The 21,140-nt window shown below is 43.4% G+C and overlaps 2 protein-coding genes across 2 annotated transcripts in view; one reads left to right on the top strand and one right to left on the bottom strand.

Moving 5' to 3' along the window:
- Positions 1 to 21,140, bottom strand: part of LOC146634202 (butyrophilin-like protein 2) — a 295,376-nt gene that overhangs the window by 211,657 nt on the left and 62,579 nt on the right. The gene's annotated exons all lie outside the window — the stretch shown is intronic.
- LOC146634203 (uncharacterized) lies at positions 6,226 to 7,825 on the top strand. The gene has a single exon (XM_085350412.1). The coding sequence runs from the start codon at positions 6,311 to 6,313 to the stop codon at positions 7,823 to 7,825; it is 1,515 nt and encodes a 504-aa protein (XP_085206538.1). The 5' UTR covers positions 6,226 to 6,310.

The raw sequence follows: 21,140 nt of genomic DNA, 5'->3' as shown, positions 1-21,140 counted from the left end.
GGTGCCTTGAGTCTTGCTTTTTGCTGTGTAGCAGATTGTCCTTAACGTTCCAGCGAATAGGTTTATGCTACAAACCTATCATTAATTGGTCCTTCGAGAGCCGGATCCATAGAGTCGACGTTCACCGAGGGGAAAAGAGACACACCGAAAGACTGACGTCAGCCAGGACTTATAGAGGTCCTGCAACAAAGTCCTGAGGCGTGAGAATTCGTCATCGGGCCGGTGGATTAGCCGTCTGTTTTTTTCTCCTCGATGGACGAAGATTGATGGGATTCGGGACTGATGCTACACGCAATGAGCAACACCAAGTAAGTTTAAAGAGGCCGACTCTATAACCGTGTCGTTGTGCAGTCTCCGCCACTGTGTGAGGCGTTGAGAAGTTCGCTACTTTGTGGAGCGATACCCGGGTTCCTCGCTACTTTGTGTGGCTAGAGGTGAGTTCTCCGCCACTTTGTGGGGCGTTGAGAAGTTCCGCGGGGTCCAGACTGTGCTGGACGATAGGCCTATTTTGTGTTGTTTTTGTTGTCGTTGTCATTGTTGTCATCGTTGTTGTTGTTGTGTGAGTGTGTGCGGAGCAGAACACGTGGTCTGTGACGTCGGCAGCTGTTGTTGTTATTATGGGTTCCCAAGCAACCAAGAGTGTGTCGGAGGGTGATGAGAAGTTTATGATGAAATTCGCTCCCGGTAGCGCAAAGTATTTAGGACATTGGCGCAAGAAATATGATTTTGAAGGTAAATTGGTTGTAGGACAATGTCAAGTGTTAGTAGACCAGTTGACAGTAAAGGCAGCTTGTGCGAAAGGAAAATTGAAACAGGAGAAGGAGTTACAACTGGCGTCCGCTAAATTGTGGTTGGAGCAGGCGCAGAAAAGACAGAAGGCAGTGAATGCGAAGAGAGCAGCTTTGCAGGCATTAGCTGTGAAACCTGAAGATGAGACGGTGCGGTCTACTTCAGTGGTGCTGACGTTAAAGGACCAACAGCGTAGAGCAGCATTAGAGAGAGAGAGAGAGGCCAGAGAGGAGGAAGAAAAGCGGGAGCAGGAGAAGAGAGAGAGAGAGGAGGAGGACAGAGTACTGCTGGAGTTTGGGGATGCCGCAGCACGATATTTAAGCCCTTATAACACTAGATCCAAAACTAAAAGCGATGAGGTGAGTGCAGCTGCTATGCCTGCCTACCCTTTCCATGATACCTTTCCCATGGTGGAGGTTGCGAATCCCCACTTTGGTGTTGAAGATGACCGAAGCCGTGTTATTTGTGTTTACAGGCCATGGACTGAATCTGAATGTGCAGAGGCATGTAAAGATTTAGGAAACCCGTTGACTAATGTTGATGAATTTATCGCCCGACACAAGCAACTCTGCTCCTCGTACCGTTTAAACGGTCAGGAAACAGAAGCCACCTTTAAGAAGTGTCTCACATATAACTGGGCTCGGGTGCGAGGCACCTACACAGGGAGGGATGGTAATACTATCCTACCCTATGGCCATGCAAATTTAAGAGGCCAAGTTGATGGGGTTTATGAGCGTCTTAGAAATACTTTTAAAGCTTCTGTAGATTACAACAAAATCGCCCAATGCATTCAGAAAGAAGGAGAAGATGTTCATGAGTTCAGGGCAAGATTAGAGGAAGTTTTCAAAGAACATAGCGGCCTTGAAGAGAGTGCAGAGAAGGCCAGTCCATATCAGCAACAGTTAAAACATGCTTTGATGAATGGCTTTCATTCACCCATTGCTGATTTTATTAGAAAACAAAATGTTAGTCATAACACTGACGGGTCCGTTGAATGCATGAACTGGGCCCGCCATGCACAGGAAGTCCATTAAAAATAAAAAAAAGAAGTCACAAAGCGCTGAGGTCGCTGCTTTTTTAGCAGGTGAAATTTTGTTTCAGGGACAGGCTGGAAGAGGGCAAAACAGAGGCAGGAATAGGAGAGGTAGAGGCCCATGGCGACCCCAGGATAACCGTGGTAAAAGTAATGATAGATGCTATGCATGTGGGGAAACGGGCCATCACGCAAGGGAGTGTCCTGATCGCATGCCTGAAGAGTATAAGCGCCCTGATCCAAGAAACCCTTATTATAATAAATGACTAGCACCTGTTGACACTGCTAACACACATACATGTACAAATGATCCCTTACTTTGCCAGAATTTACAACAGCCTGTGTTTCAGACTCTAGATTTGACTGAAGTATTGTTAAATCTGTCAGGGAAAGAAGTAAAACCAGTTCGCACGTTAACTGTGCAAGGCAAAACTGTTCAATTTCTGTGTGATTCAGGTGCAGATAAAACTGTTTTAAAAGATCATGTGTCAGGAGTTGACCCTTCAAATGGCACAATTTATGTGAAGTCTGCAAATGGTCAGTTAAATCAGCATAGAATCTCTAAACCAGTGTGGATTAGGGATCCTATCACAGGAGAGGCAGTTCAGAGTTCAGTTGTAATGTGCCCAACTTGTCCGGTGAACCTCTTGGGAAGAGATATGATGATGAAACTTGGAATTTCAATAATTCCAACATCCATTGGGATGATAGCTGCAGGAAAAGGTGAAACTGCTGAGACAATGGTTCATCAGGGCAGTGGGGATTTGCATTATTACTGGACACTTGACCTGTCGGCCTCCAGACCTGATCAAATAAACTGTAAACTGTTAGCTGCAGCTGAGGAAATGTTGACAACTAGCCATGACATACAGCCACCAGATGATTTGCATGTCACACTGAGATTTAAGACCATGCCTGGGCCTGATGAGGCCTACACAGATAAAGTGCTGAAATTAGGGCCACAGAGAATCACCATAAAAGCGATATATACTGATGGTGAAACCATGGCTGGATGTAGTGTGATCCTTTCTGAAGCTGCACAACAACTTTTTACAGGGCAAACACCACACATTTCACTGACAAAGAGTGTCACAGCCGAGTGGACAGACTTAGCATCTTTGGTGAGACAGGGGGAGAGTGTTAGAATGTGGCAGCAAGCTGGAGGGGGTTGGGAGACAGACATGCAGCACAGCATCTTTCGTAAAAAGCTGGGATGGGTGACACACACTACACCACAAACACATTTAAAGGGGAGTGAGAATGACACAGCAGAATGATATGTTGTAGATGTCAAAGATCACCCGGAGCTTAAACAGGTCCCAGAGAAGCTCTGGTCTACTGGGAAGACTGATGTGGGGTTAATAACAACAGCGAGTCCAGTAGTTATAAAACCCAAAACGTCTTTTAGGCCAAGAGTGAAACAATATCCCTTAAAGCCTGATGCAGTAGAAGGCATTAAACCAGTAATAGAGGATATGATTAAGGCAGGGATACTAGTTGAAGCTCCACAAGCAGCATGTAACACACCCATCTTCCCAGTTAGAAAGGCTGATTCACAGTCGTGGCGCATGATTCAAGATTTAAGAGCTGTAAATCAGGCAGTGGAGAGCATCGCTCCATGCGTCCCCGACCCCCACACCTTATTAAATCAGCTTAAACCAGACATGACACATTTCACTGTGGTAGATTTAAGTAATGCTTTCTTTTCCATACCAGTACATGAGAATTCACAAGGCTGGTTTGGTTTCACGTATCAAGGCAAAAAATACACATACACCAGACTGCCGCAAGGTTTTTGTGATAGTCCTACAATTTTCACACAGAATATTACAAATTGTCTGTCTGATTTTGTGATTCCATCACATTCACAGATGTTGGTATATGTCGATGACATTTTAATTGCATCCAATTCAGAGAAGAACTGCAAAGACATATCATTGGCATTGCTGACTCACTTAGCTGAGACAGGTAACAAGGCCTCACTTTCTAAGCTACAGTGGGTAAAGACAGAAGTGAAATTTTTAGGACATCTGCTTAGTGCAGCAGGAAAGAGCATACACCCAGAGAGGAAAACAGCTATCTTGGCAGCACCTAGGCCAGTGACAAAGAAACACATGATGCAATTCCTAGGGTTGCTAAATTTCTGTCGATCGTGGATGCCCCATTACTCTGAAATTGCGCAGCCATTATTAGATATGATGTACAGTAAGCCTTTGGCTATGTCAGAAAGTTTAAGTTGGACCCCTGAGGGGGAGCAAGCTTTGTGCACGCTGAAACAGATGCTGACAGGAGCATCAGTTTTAGGACTTCCAGATTATAACAAGCCTTTTGTTCAAACTGTTGACTGTAAAGGACATTTTATGACGTCCATGTTAGCACAAAAATGTGGAGGTGGCATGAAGCCAGTAGCTTATTATTCTAAGAGGCTGGATCCTGTGGCTTGTGCCTTACCTCACTGTGTGCGATCTGTGTGTGCAGCCGCTGAAGCCGTAAAGTGTTCTGGTGAAATTGTTTTGTTTCACCCTTTGACCCTGCTGGTCCCACATGAGGTTGATGTTTTATTGCTGCAGACTAAAATGACATTCTTGTCACCTGCCAGACACTTGTCTTTAATGTCACTGTTGCTCTCCCAGCCACACATAACTATTAAGCGGTGTACTACTTTGAATCCCTCTACATTGTTGCCCACAGAGGAGGAGGGTACACCACATGTGTGTAGTGAGCATGTGGAAACACAGTGTAAACCTAGAAGTGATTTAACGGACATACCACTCACTGAGGGCAAGATTTGGTTTGTTGATGGTTCCAGTTTTAAAACAGCAGAGGGAAAGACTAAAACAGGCTTTGCTGTTGTGGATGATGTGCAGGTCATCCGTGCTGGGCAGTTATCACATTCCATGTCTGCCCAAGCAGCTGAGATAGTGGCTCTGACAGAAGCCTGCAAGGCAGCTGAAGGGCAGGCAGTGACTATATATACAGACAGTCAGTATGCATATGCTACACTTCATTTCTTTGCCGCTCAGTGGTCAAGACGAGGCATGACAACTTCAACAGGGAAACCTGTGGAGCATGCAACATTGTTGCAGGCCCTGTTGAAAGCAGTCTTACTGCCTAGTAAAGTTGCAGTTTGCAAATGTGCAGCACACACACGTGGCACTGACCCCATTGTACTGGGCAACGCCTTTGCAGACAGAATTGCAAAGGAAGCGGCCCTTGGAACACATGGGGTTCATATTCTGGCGTCTCAGGAGCAAACTATGCCCATCACACATGATGTGTTAGCAGACATGCAGTCACACTCACCTCCAGCTGAGAAGCAGCTGTGGCTCACTAAAGGAGCAAGCCTGCGAGGTGATGTCTACTATCTTTGTGATAAACCTATATTGCCTAAAAACTTATATAGGACTGCTGCAATTTTGAGCCATGGGCTCTGTCACATCTCGACAGCCGGAATGGTGGCAACAGTCGAACGGCAGTTTTTCACACTGGGATTCAATGCTTATTCAAAACATTTTTGTAAAGCATGTTTAATATGTTGTAAACATAATGCTCAGGGGAACCTCAGACCTAGGAGAGGAAGGTTTCCCAGACCCAGCTACCCATTTGAAGTAATCCATATGGATTTCATTGAGTTGTCTAACTGTAACACCTACAGGTACTGCCTGGTGATTGTGTGCCCGTTCTCAAAGTGGGTAGAAGTTGTCCCCACTAAGAAAGCAGATGCTATTTCAGTGGCTAAAGTAATATGCAAAAATGTGATCCCAGAGCATGGGATCCCCCAGACTATTTACAGTGACAATGGTCCTCATTTTGTGAATGAAGTAATTGAGAAAATGTCACAACATCTGGGGATAACACTGAAAACGCACTGCTCATATCACCCCCAGAGTGCGGGGCTGGTTGAAAGGACTAATGGCACAGTAAAGCTGAGACTCAGGAAAACAATGGAGGAAACAGGCAGAACATGGGTAGACTGCATTGAGCTAGTGAAAATGTATATGAGAATCACGCCAACTGATAATGGCCTAACGCCTTTTGAAATAATATATGGCAGGCCATTTAGAGTTCCAGTGTTTTGTAATGATAATGATAAAGCAGAAGAAGAAAACACACTAGCAGACTGGATGATTAAAATGCTGAAAAGCAAAGAAGTCATGAGTGCAAATAATCTGCCAGATGATTCTGTTTCTGTACAGGAAGAACGTCTGAAGCCAGGGGACTGGGTACTGATAAAGGTCATAAAGAGGAAGTGCTGGTCGAAGCCACGGTGGGACGGACCATACCAGGCTCTGCTGACAACACCGACAGCTGTGAAAATTGCACAACGACCCACCTGGATACACCAAAGCCACTGCAAGAAGGTGACACACATCCAGGCCAGCTCGGAGTAAGTGGCAGGAAGACCGGGTACAAAGGGGGGGGAAAGCCTCCAGGGCCCCTCGTCTCAATCCGGTGAAGAAACCAACTGAGCCACAGGTACTCATCAGAATGGCTGGTAAAGTGTTGTCTACCCTGCTGGGTGTAATGGCTTTGATGTCATCATGGTCAGCTGTGGAGACCCTGTATGTCCAAGGAAACCACACCCAATACCCTCATGGCTATTCTACAAACTTTTGGTGGCAGTTTATGAATACAACTGCTCACTTGAACAATAGGACGGACTGCTATGTGTGTGCTCATATGCCATTATCCGCATATACATCTGGACTGTGGCCGTACAGCATACCAGAGGACAGGAGTTGGTGTCTGTTGGGCTTAGCAACTCATCCTGGCAACAGAGTCCTCTGGTCCCAGGCCAATTACAGTACACCTCTGAACATCACCTGGAGTAAGTCGCCACTTCTAAACATGAATTGTTCTGAGCAAACTGACTTATTGGCCTGGCCTCAAGTGTCAGACCCACTGCCGGACATAATATTGCTGAACAAGCTGAATACAGCCCAATTGCCGTTGTGTGTGATGAACAATGGATCATTGTCAGTGGGGGAGTTGCCGCTTCACTTATGTGGATACATATACACCTACTGCCCTCCAGAGGATGAGAGCAGGTGTATGAAATGCTTGACCGATGCAAAGTGCGCTGAGAACTTGACATTAAGGAGGACTGAATGCAAGTCCAACCGGGCTTACAGGATACCAGTAAAGGCAAAGAGTCAGAAGTGGACAGGATGTTCAAGGACGGTGCCGAGCAGTAAAGGAACAAGAGTTTTGGCTGATTGGTATTTCTTGTGTGGACATAAAGCCTATCTATCACTCCCTGAGGGATGGGGAGGATTGTGTGCCGTGGTGAAATTATCAGATCATGTCTTCTTCATGGACAGAGTTGAACATCACCCTAGCAACCGACGGAAGCGTGAGGTGGATATAGCCTCACCTAACTCTTTTGGAGTGACAGTAGACACTGGAGTGCCACGAGAATTCCGCATTTGGAGTGGAGGAGCTAAGTTCTTCCAAAGTTTGATCCCAAACATCGGAGTTGCAGAGGTGCGGGATCATGTGGAGATCAACCGATATGCCCTACTGCGACACATTAATCTCACTAAGACTCTGGGAACAGCCTTAGCGGAGGAGCAACAGGCCATCAGAACGATGGTACTGCAGAACAGGCTGACCCTAGACTTGATAACAGCATCACAAGGAGGAGTGTGTAAGCTGATTGGAGAGACGTGTTGTACGTTTATTCCGGATGGATATACGACTGGAGGAGACATCTATGAGGCACTGCAGAACTTAACTGCTCTGCAGAAATATGTGGCGGACCACACATCAGGAGGAGACGCGTCACAAGGCTGGATAGCCTGGTTGACATCTGGACCATGGTGGAATATGTTTCTAAAGTTTTTGACTCCCATTCTTACATTATTGGCTTTGCTTTGCTTGTTTACAGGTTGCATTTTGCCATGTGTAAGATCGATGGTGAATAAAATGATTGCTAACACCTTTACCAATTTCATACTGTTGCAGCAGAGTGACATAGATGCTAAGGCTAATATGTGTGTATGAAATGAAGCCTGCACTGAAAATGTTGACAAGTGGTGTAGAGCTGAAGATATATATACGCTGTATAGCCTTAAAAAATGACAATACAGGGTGGTGATGTTGGGTTTAGAGTTTATTATTGTCATTTGTATTAGGAAACATTTAACCATATATGCTTAGAGGTGTATAATCAATTGTGTAGTGATAAGTTGTGTGACCTTTAACAGGCTACAGAGGCTTGGTGTGTATTCCACACTGGAATGCACACCTGCATCTTGGGGGCATGGGAAGAGGTCGCATCTTGTTTTATTGTTTTATGGTAGGATTAACGTAGCTACATTTGTTTTAGTCTAAGTGCTTTTCTGTTTAGATGAACTGCTGGACTTCCTTACCGGGGGGGTCTAGTCTACCCTCTTCCTGACCAAGGATGATTGCCTTCGTGCTTTCATGTTGTTATATGACCCTTTTGACACACACACACACACACACACACACACACACACACACACACACACACACAGTATTCTTTGTTCACATGTATACCCATGTAAGATGTTATATGTTAATGACCCTATGCATATTCATGTAACCACAATAAAAGGAGTGCTGTGGGGAAACCTGGCTGAGAGTCTGATGGTGGTCAAGTGGTGGGACGACACTTGGCTCCAGCCAGGTCTCCCTCATGCATGAGTAACCAGAGAACTTTGGTGCCTTGAGTCTTGCTTTTTGCTGTGTAGCAGATTGTCCTTAACGTTCCAGCGAATAGGTTTATGCTACAAACCTATCAGTCTCTGCTGCCGTAGATCCTCTGAACTGTGACAGAGGTCTCACTCTGGAGGAAACTCTCAGCACTTTCCAGCAGCTCCTCCATCATGGAGGACGTTCCCTCACTGTAACAGGTGGAGGAGAGAGGAGAGGAAGCACAGGTGGATCCTCTGAGGAAGAGGAGCGTCCTACAAACCACATGATCACATGACCAGAGGACAAGCATGTGCAGAAACACATTAAAGTCAGCCTGTAAACACGTTTGTGTAAATTCTAGTCGTGTTTTTCTGTCACATTCAAATAAAAGCAGAGAAAGCAGAACAAATGCTGAAGCTGTCTGTGTGGAATAAAGGAGTTACAGTACACACACACACACACACACACACACACACATCTGTCCAGCAGCTGTCTGAGCTGCAGTCTGTATTGTGTGTGTAATATCTTCATGTTTCTAACATTACAGTTTTATCTTCAGGTGTAAAATCAGCTGCTCTGCTGTCTTCTCTCCTGATCCTGTGTGATTGATTCGATCCTGCAAACGCCACAAATTTCATTCCAGCTTTGATTTGAAAGCCAGCGAGTAAAAGGATCAGCGATAGTTTTCAGAGCGATGCCAAAGCTTGGGTTCCTCTCCTACAGCAGCTTTTCTTTCTTTCTCTCCCTGTGAAATACAGCAGCTGGACCTTTAGCTGCAACACACTGTGAGACAAACTGCACACAAACAGTTTGTGTGTTTGCTGATGTTTGTTGAGCTGATAGAAACGCTGCATTTGAAATTAGCTGACACTTCAAAAACGTTCCTCCCTTTATGCTCGCTGCTCTTCAGCAGGGCTAGCTAGATGCTAAAGTAGCGCTAACACAACTTACCTGCAGTCGTTCAGCTGTCGTCCCAAAAACATATCAAATAAAAAGAAGAAACAAAAGAAGCTTTTCTGTCAGGGAGGCGTGTCCTTCTCACCTTCAGACATGAGATTAGAAAGAGAGAGAGTTCAGATCACAGTGCAGATATGAATGAATGAATCCGTGCTCGTCCTCACGGCTCCTGCATGCTTTTAAAAAAGTGTGTGTTCAGCTCTGATCTCCAATCTGTTCTTTTCTCTCTTTGTTTCCTGGGTTCATGATCATCATCACACCGTCTGAGGCTCCTAAATATCCACGTTTGCTTGTTTCACTTTCACACTCTGGGAGTCAAAGATGTTTCAGCTCCAAACTCACTGAGAGCTCCTCGTGCCCACCACGTGACCACAAACATCTTTGTGCTCACGTGCTGCTCGTGTCTGAGACGCTTTAGTTTGAAGGAGACAAACTGCAGACGCAGCATTTCCTGTTCCTGAGTGTAAACCTGAGCATTTGAAATGAGCTCCACAGGGAAGCTGTAGGTGACAGAGATGCTCACAGACTCACTGACGTTACAGTCTGTCAGCATCACGCAGTATCACAGACACACGGGAAGATTTAGTGCAAGTGCTGAGAGACACACAGCAGACATGTTGACTGGAAACATGTCAGACTGAAATAAAGCAGAAGCACATGTTAGCACATGCTAATATGATGTGGATGTGTTTAGTGTGGGAGCAGGACTCACCTGAGACACACCTGTGTGGATGCTGCTGCTTCCTGCTCTGCTCTTTCTGCTGATTCAGCGTCTTCATCACATTTCTAAGTTTGAGGCTTTTCTCAGTTTCCATCAATAAATCATGAAGTCGACCTTGAAGACTTGGGTGGATGTGAGCCAGATGTGAACAGATGTTTAACATGAGCCCGCTCTACACCCCTACAAAGTTTGATCAGAGTTCATTCACAACTATTCGAGCTGTCGTGTTCACACACAGAACGACACGCACACACACGCTACCACAAACATAACCTGTGTTTTCAAGGTGAGCTAAAGCTCCAGGTGTCACATCAAACACTCACAGGGAAAACACCAATCACAGCACGCACACATATACTGAACATTACAGAGAGAGTTATTAGAGACCAGCTTTTATCACATTTATTCTTCCTCAAAGTTCCAACAGAGCCGAACAACCCAGAGGGAAATGTCCGGGTCCTCCCAGCAGCCAGTGAGCTTCTGTAGAGAGGACACGTGAATAAAGCCGCAGTGATCCACAAACACAAACAGCTCTTTGCTGCCTTTGACTCCTTACTTGATGCAACAGCTGATGCTGTCAAACAAAAACAAACTTCATGTTGACCATCAAACTGATCTTTATTGTCTTTCTTGCAGAAAGTTTCATTATTTCATGGGCAGCTGAAAGAAGTAAGAAGTGCAGAATATGACAGGAAATAAGTGGAAGAACAAAATCTTCATTTCCTCCAAGTCTTCTGGGCCTGGATGTGATGGAAACACTCACTGAGTCCACTGCTGTGCTCATCACTGAAGCTCATAATGCAGCAGGTAGTATTGCACATTTGCAGGACTGAAACATGTTTGAAACCTTGGAGGATTTCCTGCTTCTTCTCCAGGTCATTGAAGCAAACTGCTGGGCCTGAGCGGGCAGTTTCCCATCGAGTGTCCAAAAACTCTTTAACATGGTGGAGATTTCACAGCCACGCTGTAACCACGCTGTAAGAACACGAGGATGATCCACCGTCACCGTTCTCATAGGGGGGTGGTCTGATTGGTGGAGTTTCTCTGTTGTTGTCGAGTCTTTACTTTACAGTAGAAACTCCTGCAGGTGACTGTTGTTGTCATTTGCTGCTGTAGAAATAAAACTGAAGGAGTTTTGCAGGTAGAAGATATTTGATTTACAGCTTCTCACACACGAGACCAGGCCTGCAGCTATCCATTATTTTAGTGTGTAAACAGGCTCCGCCTCCACGTTAAACTGTGACATCATCATCACTGCTGCTGTTATCAGTGTTTGTGTTTAACACTGGAGGCTGTGTGGGCTTAATGTGCTCAGACTTTTATTCACACGCTGCTCATGAACACGTTTCTATTGGAGGTCTGTGAAACATGGAAGCAAAGAATTTTATAATCGAATTATTGGAATCACTCGATGAATCGTTGCAGCTCTACACGAGACACTTTCTTTAAAAACCATCAGACTGCTTTCATACATGTTAACGCTTAAATACAGAAAACTTCAGCCTGATATTCCCGACGTATGAAACTATGTTCAAATCCAGATGAACTTTTTTAGAAAGAGCCTGTTTCTGTTAATATCACATCAAAAGTCTGTGATGGTGTTCAGTCTCGTTTCCCAGCTTTCCTGTTAAACACAACACTTTTCATTTCAGTGAAGTCCAGTGGATGGTGCTGCCTCTGCTGGTCCCTTATACTGCAGTGTTGCTGGAATACTGCTCTGCTCTCACCCACCTCCTCCTCGGCCTCCTGAAGGTCTCCACCTCCACTGCTGCCTACGGCCTCAGCAGCCTGTCCATTCCCCTGAAGTGCTCCTCTTCTTGGCTCCACCTTGTGGATGACCTCCTGAACTGTTTCTGCTCCCCTCTGAGGTTTTATTTCTAAGTTCCTGTCTGTTGGTCGTCTGCTTCCACTCCTGGACTCTGAAGCTTCTTCTGTTTTCTCTGATTTTGATTTTCACTTTGTTCCCCTGGAGATGTTTGTGCTCTTTGGACGTCTGCATGAAACCTAATAAACTGTTGGTGTGTTTGTTTAGACTGTGTCAGGTTTGAATTTGGTTCCACTCACTCCTGGATCATAACAGTTTTATTTAGAAGAGGTCAGAGTAACATGTTAAACATGTTCATATATTTTACTGTTAAATTCCACTTCTCCTAAAGCTGTTCCCACAAAACAACACATTTATAATAAAGACAAACATTAATAAACAAGTTTTTGAAAATGCCAAAAAGTTTCTAACATTTAAGAGTAATTACAGACCAAATGAAGACTTTAGATGCAAAAACCTCTGAGTTAGTTTTACACCTTTGTTGTGAATGAGGCTCCTGTCTGTAATTTGGACAAAGACAAAGTTAACCTGAGTTGATACAAAATGCAGTTTATAAATGATGATTTCATTGATTAAGAGAGAAAAGTCATCCAAGCCTGGTGCTGTGTAAAAAAGTAACTGCCCATCTTGTTAAATCATGAATTAACTGTGATGAACTTTCTTTAGAAAGCTGAGTTCAGTTTAACTAAACACACCTGATTACTGACAGAGCTGCTGAATCAAGAAATCACTTCAATAGTCACCTTCTGGCCACCTGTGCCTCAATTTTATTCCACAACCTAGACATCCACATTACTCATACTCCCATAACACATACATATAGGGCTGTGGGGGTGGGCACCCTATACGGCGTCCAGAAGATGGTCTGTGTATTCAGCCTCACCTCTGGTGCCGGTGCCAACCTCTCAATTTTAAATGCCCGTAGACATTGAGGGTTCTCAGCAGGGGCCGTGCCAACACCTGTCGCTCTCTGGCTGGAAGCACCCGTCCGTGTTCTAAATGCACTTTAGAACAGCACTCAGCAAGAACACATATGAGCGGGCGGAGAGAGCTATGGGGTCTTCTGTTAGCCATCGGGGCGGGGGGCTGGGAGGAGGAGTTGGCCGTCTGGTCGGGGTCTGGGATGCGGGGCCTCCCTGCTACTAAGGGGCCTGGGGCGGTCTGCTTGTCTCCACCCCAGGGAAAAGGACAAGACAATAATTCTAATTGCTAAAGAACCAAACGTGACGGGCAAAATAAATAAATGAAATAAAATAAATAAATAATTAAATAAATAGAAGCTGACTGACAAAGCAACACATCATGCTGCTGTCACAGTCCTGGGTCTGTGGGCCAGTCTGTGTAATTCTGGTTTAACTTATATTCTTTGATTTGTTGTTTTTCATGGTTTTGGTTCCCTTTGTTTTCTGCTTGTGTTATATTTATATTTCCTAGTCTGTAGGTTTCTGTCTCTGTGCCCTTCCTGTGCTCATGTTTCTCGTTTTAGTTACTCTTGTCTCTGTGCTCCATGTTCCCTCTCTGTCTCCCCTCAGTCTGTCATGTCTCCATGTCACAGTGTCAAATCCGCACCCTTGTGAATGTCTCGTATTTCCTGTTTTATTTTGACAGTTCCTAGTCCTGTGTTCAGTGTTTTCAGTTTTGCTTTACATGACAGCCATGATCTAAAGAAACTTGAGAAACAAAGTCACTGACATCTGTCAGTTTGGAAAGGGTTACAAAGTCATATCTAAGGCTTTGGCACCAGTAAACCACAGTGGGAACCATTACACATAAATGGAGAAAAGAGAGTGCAGCGATGACTCATCCAGGAGGTCACCAAAGAACCAGGAACAACATTAAAGAACAGCAGGTTTCACATGTTTCAGCTAAGGTCAGAGTTCATGATTGAACAATAAGACAGAGACTAAACAATCATGGAAGAGTTCAAGAGAAAACTGATCAAAAAGAACAAAAAGGCTCGTCTCACATTTGCCAAAACATCTTGACTGACGAGATTAAAGCTGAACTTTGTGGAAGGTGTGTGTCCCATTACATCTGGTGTAAAAGTAACAGCATCTCAGAAAATGAACAGTAAAACTTGGTGGTGGCAGAGTGATGGTCTGGGGCTGTTTTGGTGCCTCAGGACCTGAAAGACTTGCTGTGGTAAACAGAACCATGAATTCTGCCGTCTACCAAAACATCCTGAAGGAGAACGTCCGGCCATCAGTTCATGACATCAAGCTGAAGACCACTCGGGTTCTGCAGCAGCACAATGACCCAAACACAGCAGCAAGTCCACCTCAACAAAAACAAAATGAAGACTTTGGAGTGGCCGAGTCAAAGTCCTGACCTGAATGCAACTGAAATGCTGTGGGGGGACCTTAAAAAGGTGGTTTATCCCTGAAAAGCCTCCAACTCTGCAAAGATGAATTCCTCCTCTGTGAAAGACTCAGTTATCACAAACACTTGATTGCAGCTGTTGTTGGTAAAAGTCGCCCAACCAGGTATTAAGTTTAGGGGGCGATCACTTTTTCACACAGGGCCGTGTAGGTTTGGATTATTTCTCCCTTAATAATAAAAACCTTCATTTAGAAACTGCATCTTGTGTTTTCTTTGTTTAATGTTTATATTTGTTTGATGATCTGAAACATTGAATCGTGGCAAACATGCATAAAATAGGAAATCAGAAAGGACTCAAACATTTTCACCCCAGTGTTTGCAGAGTTCAGTCTGTGTGAGAGCTTTATGGCAGAATCAGAGCAGGATGACTTTGTTTCTAAGAATGGAGCTCGCTGTGTTTCATGAACTGCTTCACAAACTGACTCCTGCCTGACAAAGACAAACACTAACTGGAGACTTCTGCAAAAGGCTGAGTTGAAACTAAGCACTAACTCTGCTGTGCATGGTGAGTGACAACAGCTGACTCCGTCTAGTGCTCTTTACACAACAACATTTCTGCTGTTGTGTGTGAGTCTGTGAGCAGCTGTACGTGAAGAAAACCAACTGCAGAGACGTGACGGAGTTCTTTACTTTCACTAATCTTCCTTCAGACCACTGGAGAAACTGATGGATTCAACAATGGGATGATCAGTGCGTGATGGGTCGTCCTCACTGAGCTCTCAGAGGAGCTCACCACGACACAAACGAGACGTCGACTGGAAGGTTTCCCAACTGCAAACCCCGATCACTGAAGCAGGGGAAGGTGTGGGCCGACCAAAGCCCCAACTGGACCACAAGAACAAATCAGACAGCAAAACAAAGACAACAAGATTTCACATCCAAGTAACAAAGATGGTGAAGTCAGCAGTCGGTGTGAGAAATGTGGTGAAGCTGTGAACAGCTGGGAGCGTTTGTCTGTGTGTGGAGCTGTGACAAACCAAGACAGGTACACACACATACACTCTCTCACACACACTTCAGTGTGTGTCAGTGGATGTTGACATTGTTCTATTGCTGCTGGGTAATTTCCTTTATTTGATAGCAACAGTGTAGATAGACAGGAAAGAGGGGAGAGAGAGAGAGAGGGGGGAGGACATGCAGCAGGGTGGATTCAAATTCAGGCCTAATGCTCTCAGGCCATGTAGCACCTGCTCATCACACTGAGCTGAACAGCTGCTCCGCTGTTGTGTCATTGTTTTTGTTTCCATTTTCAAAGTGTAAAAAACGTCAAATAGAAACTTTTTCAAACATGTGATCGTTTACGTGTGGACCAAAATATAATGAAAATAATTATTCTGACCAAAATGACAAAGAGAAATAAAAACACAGTGATTCTGACACGGGTGGTTTTTGACCCACTCATGGAAGAGTGTGGGGTCCAGTCACTCATGTAGCTAAGACAGGAGGGTCCAGCTGATTTTACACGGTGGCCACATACAGCCCACTTTGATCTGAAGTGGGTGGGACCAGTGAAACTTCCTGTCAGTGTAAAGAAGTCACATATTTAACTGTTTTTCTACAGGATGAAGAAGAAGCTGCTGTGACAGAGAAAGAAATCTGTCAGCACGACTCTTTAAACTGGAAGAAATCAAATGACAGCAAAAGCTCTGATAGCTCGTCGCCCACTCTGTCCAGTTTGAACTGTAGTCGTACAAAAATGAAGATTTCGATAGTAGAAAGTGAAAAACAGAAACTTTCTGTCATTTATTGTTTGTTGCTTCATGACTTTGTGTGTGAATGTTCATCAGGTTTTTATCTGCAGGGAAAAACATGAAAATACTGTTAAAAGTCCAAAATGTCTGCTTGTGCTCAAACAAGTTCAGAATCGTATCATAATCATTCGTTACAATTATAAACAGCTGTAAGCTGCTTTGTTTGATGTCATATTCAGTACTGAACTGTAGCTTTAGTCTTTTTCAAGGAAGCTGTTTTTCTTCAGTGTTTTCATAAAAGCCTTATTTCTCTGCATTTACTGCCACCAGTGAGAACACGTGAAGTTTAAGGACAAGTGTGAAACCTTTTGGCGTCCACGGTGAAAGATGGCAGGTGTAGCAGGCCTCTAATTACTGCTGATAACAGCCATTGAATGGACTGATGATCCATAAGGTGTTTTCAGTCTCTCTGTGCTGTCGTCAGTAGACAAGTTAAGAAACAGAACATTTGAAGATAATTCCAGTAAATAACACTAAAACATGCTTTTATTACTACTTGTCGTGGGCGAGTCTCTCCATGTTTGGTTGATGAAAATGAAGTTCTTGAAATTGTCAAAAAATGTAAAAATCACAAATCTTTGGATTGTAATGATATTGATATGATAGTGGTTAAAAGAGTCATTGAGGCTGTTATAAAACCATTTACATACATCTGTAATTTATCATTTCAAACTGGTCGATTTCCAGACAGAATGAAAATAGCAAAAGTTATACCTCTATACAAATCTGGAAACAAACACCATTTCACAAACTACAGGCCTGTCTCTTTACTACCTCAATTCTCAAAAGTTCTTGAAAAACTGTTTAAAAACAGACTGGAAAAATTTATAGATAAACATAAACTACTCACTGAGAGTCAGTACGGATTCAGATCAAGCAGATCAACATCATCGGCACTATTAGATTCAATAGAATACATCACAAATTCCATAGACAAAAAGCAATATGTGGCTGGGTTATTCATAGACTTGACAAAGGCATTTGACACTATAGATCATGATATATTAATAAGAAAACTGGAACGTTATGGTGTCAGAGGGGTAGTTTTAGATTGGGTCCGGAGTTATTTAAGTGACAGAAAGCAGTTTGTGAAAATAAATGGTGGTTGCTCTTTATGTATGGACATTGCTTGTGGTGTACCCCAAGGGTCAGTTTTGGGTCCAAAATTCTTCAACTTGTACATTAACGACATCTGTAAAGTGTCCAAAGTATTAAAAATGGTTCTCTTTGCTGACGATACAAACATTTTTTGCTCTGGTGATGATCTGCAGAATTTATTGGAGGATATGACTAATGAAATAAGTAAAGTGAAGTTCTGGCTTGATAAAAACAAATTATCATTAAATTTGAATAAATCTAAACTTATGTTATTTGGAAATAGTAGTTTAAATACAAATGCAAAGATTCAAATAAATGGTGTTGATATTGAAAGAGTCAGTGAAAATAAATTTCTGGGGGTAATAATAGATGAAAAACTTAACTGGAGAGCTCACGTAAGATATATTCATTCCAAAGTATCACGAAGCATTGCAGTACTAAACAAGGCAAAACAGGTATTCGACAGAACATCACTTCATATTCTCTACTGTTCACTGGTTTCACCATACTTAAGCTATTGTGCAGAGGTCTGGGGCAATAACTATAAAACCACATTACATTCACTTTTTACTCTTCAAAAGAAAGCAATTCAAATCATCCACAATGCAGGTTATAGGGAACATACAAACTCACTATTTTTGCAGTCTGAAATATTGAAAATTGACGATATAGTGAAATTCCAAACAGCACAAATTCTATTCAAAGCAAAAAATAAAGAACTGCCAGGTAATATTCAGAGTATGTTTTTTTTGAAAGAAGGAAGTTATAATTTAAGGGGTTTTTGTAACTTCAAAACAATGAAGGTACGTACTACAAGAAAAGGCTTTTGTGTTTCTGTTCATGGAGTGAAACTATGGAACAAACTGAATATGGAATTAAAGCAATGTCCAAACATAAAACTGTTCAAAAAGAGTTATAAAAATATGATCTTCTCAATCTATAAAGAAAAGGAAAATATTTAAATTAAGTGAATGTCTCTATTTAAAAACAAACAAACAAAAAATTCATGATGTGATATTATAGTATATAGTATATCAGAAATCTGTTCACTATTTTTATTACAAATTATATCAGTAAGGAAGCTGACTAAATATTCACTGATAATTTATGGGACAGGGGTGGGATTAAATAAGTGTATACTTCTTCCCACTCCCTTTCAACATGTAAATTAATCAGAATGTTTTTTTGTATGTAATTTGTATAGTATATTTTTTTTCTCTCATTTCTTTTCTAAATGTACTTGTATATTGTTCACATGTTGAAATAAATTACCAATCAATCAATGACACCACCTCTGGACGGTGTCCTCATCAGCTCACCTGACATCTGAGGGAACCCTTATGATCCCTGCACAAACTCATCTCTAACCCTCTGCTGATCTTTGCTCCATGGATTTAACTCTTCACTGAACTGGACGTCCACAGTGTTCAAATCCCTGCAAGCAGGATGAAGTCCAGCCAGCCAATCACAGGACAGGAAGTGATGAGCTGACACAGTGATTTGAAGCTGTCAGGGTGAGGCTGCTTCATGCAGGTGTGAAACTATGAGGAAGCTGAACGCCTCCTCTTTCCTCAGCAGTGATCTGTGGCAGTCTGCCATCATGTTTGGCTGCACTCACTGAATGTGACTCACTGAAAGCTGAACCATGTTTTTGATGATCACACTTTAATTTAACAGCTGAACAATGAACTTTTAGAAAGAGTCACATCTGACAAACAAACGTTTTTTCTCCATGTTGTTAAAGTTTCACATGTTCAAATATTTCTGTCGTTTCAATGAGCAACATAAATGTTGATGTGATGTCCAAGTAAAACACAGAGTTTAGATTGATTTAAAAACGTCTGTAATCCAGATGATTCCAAACAAAGTGTAAAATAAGAGCAACATTTCATTGAAGCTGTGGCTTCATTTATCACAGTGTCACAAAGAGCTTCCTGTTTCCAGCCTGTCAGCTCTCACAGTGTTATATTGCACATGTGCTGTGAGTAATAATCTCAATAATAATAATAGAAATGAATAAATAAAGAGATAAACAGCACCAACAGGAGCCTGCAGAGAGTTTCTGCTCTTGCAAAGACAAACATGTTTGTTCCAACAGAACATTCAGATCATAATTCAGATGTGAAAAGCTGTCAGACAGGACAGCTTATATAAACACAGTGTTTAGTTTGTGAGAGCAGGTAAAGGCAAAGAACCAGGAATGAACTGTGGGGACCTGATTGGACGCTTTGGATTTCCTGATCTCACAACCACGAGTGCTGCTGCTGCGCCCTGCTGGGGCCAGTTTCCCCCCAACTGTCCCCTTGAACCACCTGGAGGTGTGAGCGCTTAATGTTAGGCGTTAGTTATTAATGTTACTGATGTTCTTTTGTGTTTTGGGAACTAATTACTAAAGTGGGCTTAACTTTATCATTGACCTGCTGGCGTTCGGTTTATTTCCACATAGTCTAGTTTGATGCACGTTCATGTCACAAGCTTCAAAACGTTTGTCACACTGGGAGTGACCTATGACCCTAAAGCTAAATGCACCTTTCACTGAACATGAGCTCACTGCACAACAATGACTGCAGATCTACACACAGACACACACACAGGCTGTGTGTTGAGGTGAATAACAGACTTTTAATTTGCTTCTTAGGAATAAAAATGCTTCCCAAATATTTCATATGAATAAAAATGTAGAAACATCTGGAGCACAGATGTGTAAAGATGCTGTGATATTCAATCAGAGTCAAAATGAGGAAAGAGGAACAGACGGTTTCCAGATCAGCACACATGACCCTGCAGCAGAGTTCACTATAGTGCACGGTGGTTGTAGATGGACTGGAGTAAGAGCACATCTGAGATGGAAACAAGGAGCACAGGCTGTATGTAGGAGATGGATGAAGCCTCCAGTCACTCACACAGTCCCATCTTAAAGCCTCCAGCCTGGTGTTTAGAAACTGGCGAGAGGGAAGCGAGGGGACGCTGACGCAGCAGTAACGTGTGGCTACAGCATGAACATTGTTGTGTTGGAGACCAGAAACCCATCCATCTCTCACCAGAGTGGGCTTGTTTATTTAGAGGTGCAGTTACTGCAACGCTAAGGAAACACTGCCTCCGTCTTTCACACAAAGCCTGGAGTTCCCTGCGTGAGAGCAGGCATGGATAGACCTGACTGTTGGGAACATATCCACCGACTTCTGAGCGTTGAAGTGTTGACCGGTCTGCAGGCTCAGGCAGCAGCTGACTGTTAGCCTGATGCTGCAGAGGAAGCTGTCAGCAGCTCCCACAGAGCCTGACTGACTGTGAGAGGACAGAGGGACTTCAAATCCAGCATCGCTTCAGCCTGTGAGGAACTATTCGCCGTGGTTATTTGTAGTACGATGAATCGTGTCTGCAGATCAAAGCGTGACTGTGAGATAATCACAGGCAGTGGCTGAGATACAGTATGGTGGCATTAAGTGCAGATTCCTTCAGAGCGCCATGCTTAAGCTGGACAATGTCAAATTCAATTTTTCCAGAAGGAATTCAGGAGAAATTTCTGTCCTTTAAAAAGATTGAATTTGCTGCAGCAGTTGAAATGACAAGTTCACAGCACTGGAGCGCAGTGTGACACAACAGTCTGCCTCACACCAAGGATGACCCTCATTGGGCCGTACAGCTCATGTGACAGTAACAAAGATTATTATGGCCGTCTTCTCCCAGAACCACACAGTCTGCTGTGACTCCTCCCCGTTCAGTCTGACCTCGCCTGGTTTCTGCTCCTTCTCCTGTGAGAGACAGGAAAGAAAAGCATCTCCCTCCATGGCCTCCATTAGATCCACAGTGTAGTTCAGGATATGTTGTTGGGACGTCCTGACTCAGAGACTATTCTCACCATTATTATGTGTCTGTGTGAGCATTGCTGCAAACCCTCTGCACTCGACGTCATCCTGCAACATTTCA

Source organism: Diplotaxodon limnothrissa, linkage group LG3, assembly GCF_057381915.1.
Source record: "Diplotaxodon limnothrissa isolate DT_005_m linkage group LG3, D_limnothrissa_male_GT1.1, whole genome shotgun sequence".
Classification (NCBI taxonomy): domain Eukaryota; kingdom Metazoa; phylum Chordata; class Actinopteri; order Cichliformes; family Cichlidae; genus Diplotaxodon; species Diplotaxodon limnothrissa.
This window is presented reverse-complemented; position numbering and strand designations above follow the sequence as displayed.

What these genes read in the sequence shown, in the direction of transcription:
- LOC146634203 (XM_085350412.1), top strand. Translation starts at nt 6,311, where the DNA reads ATGGCTGGTAAAGTGTTGTCTACCCTGCTGGGTGTAATGGCTTTGATG.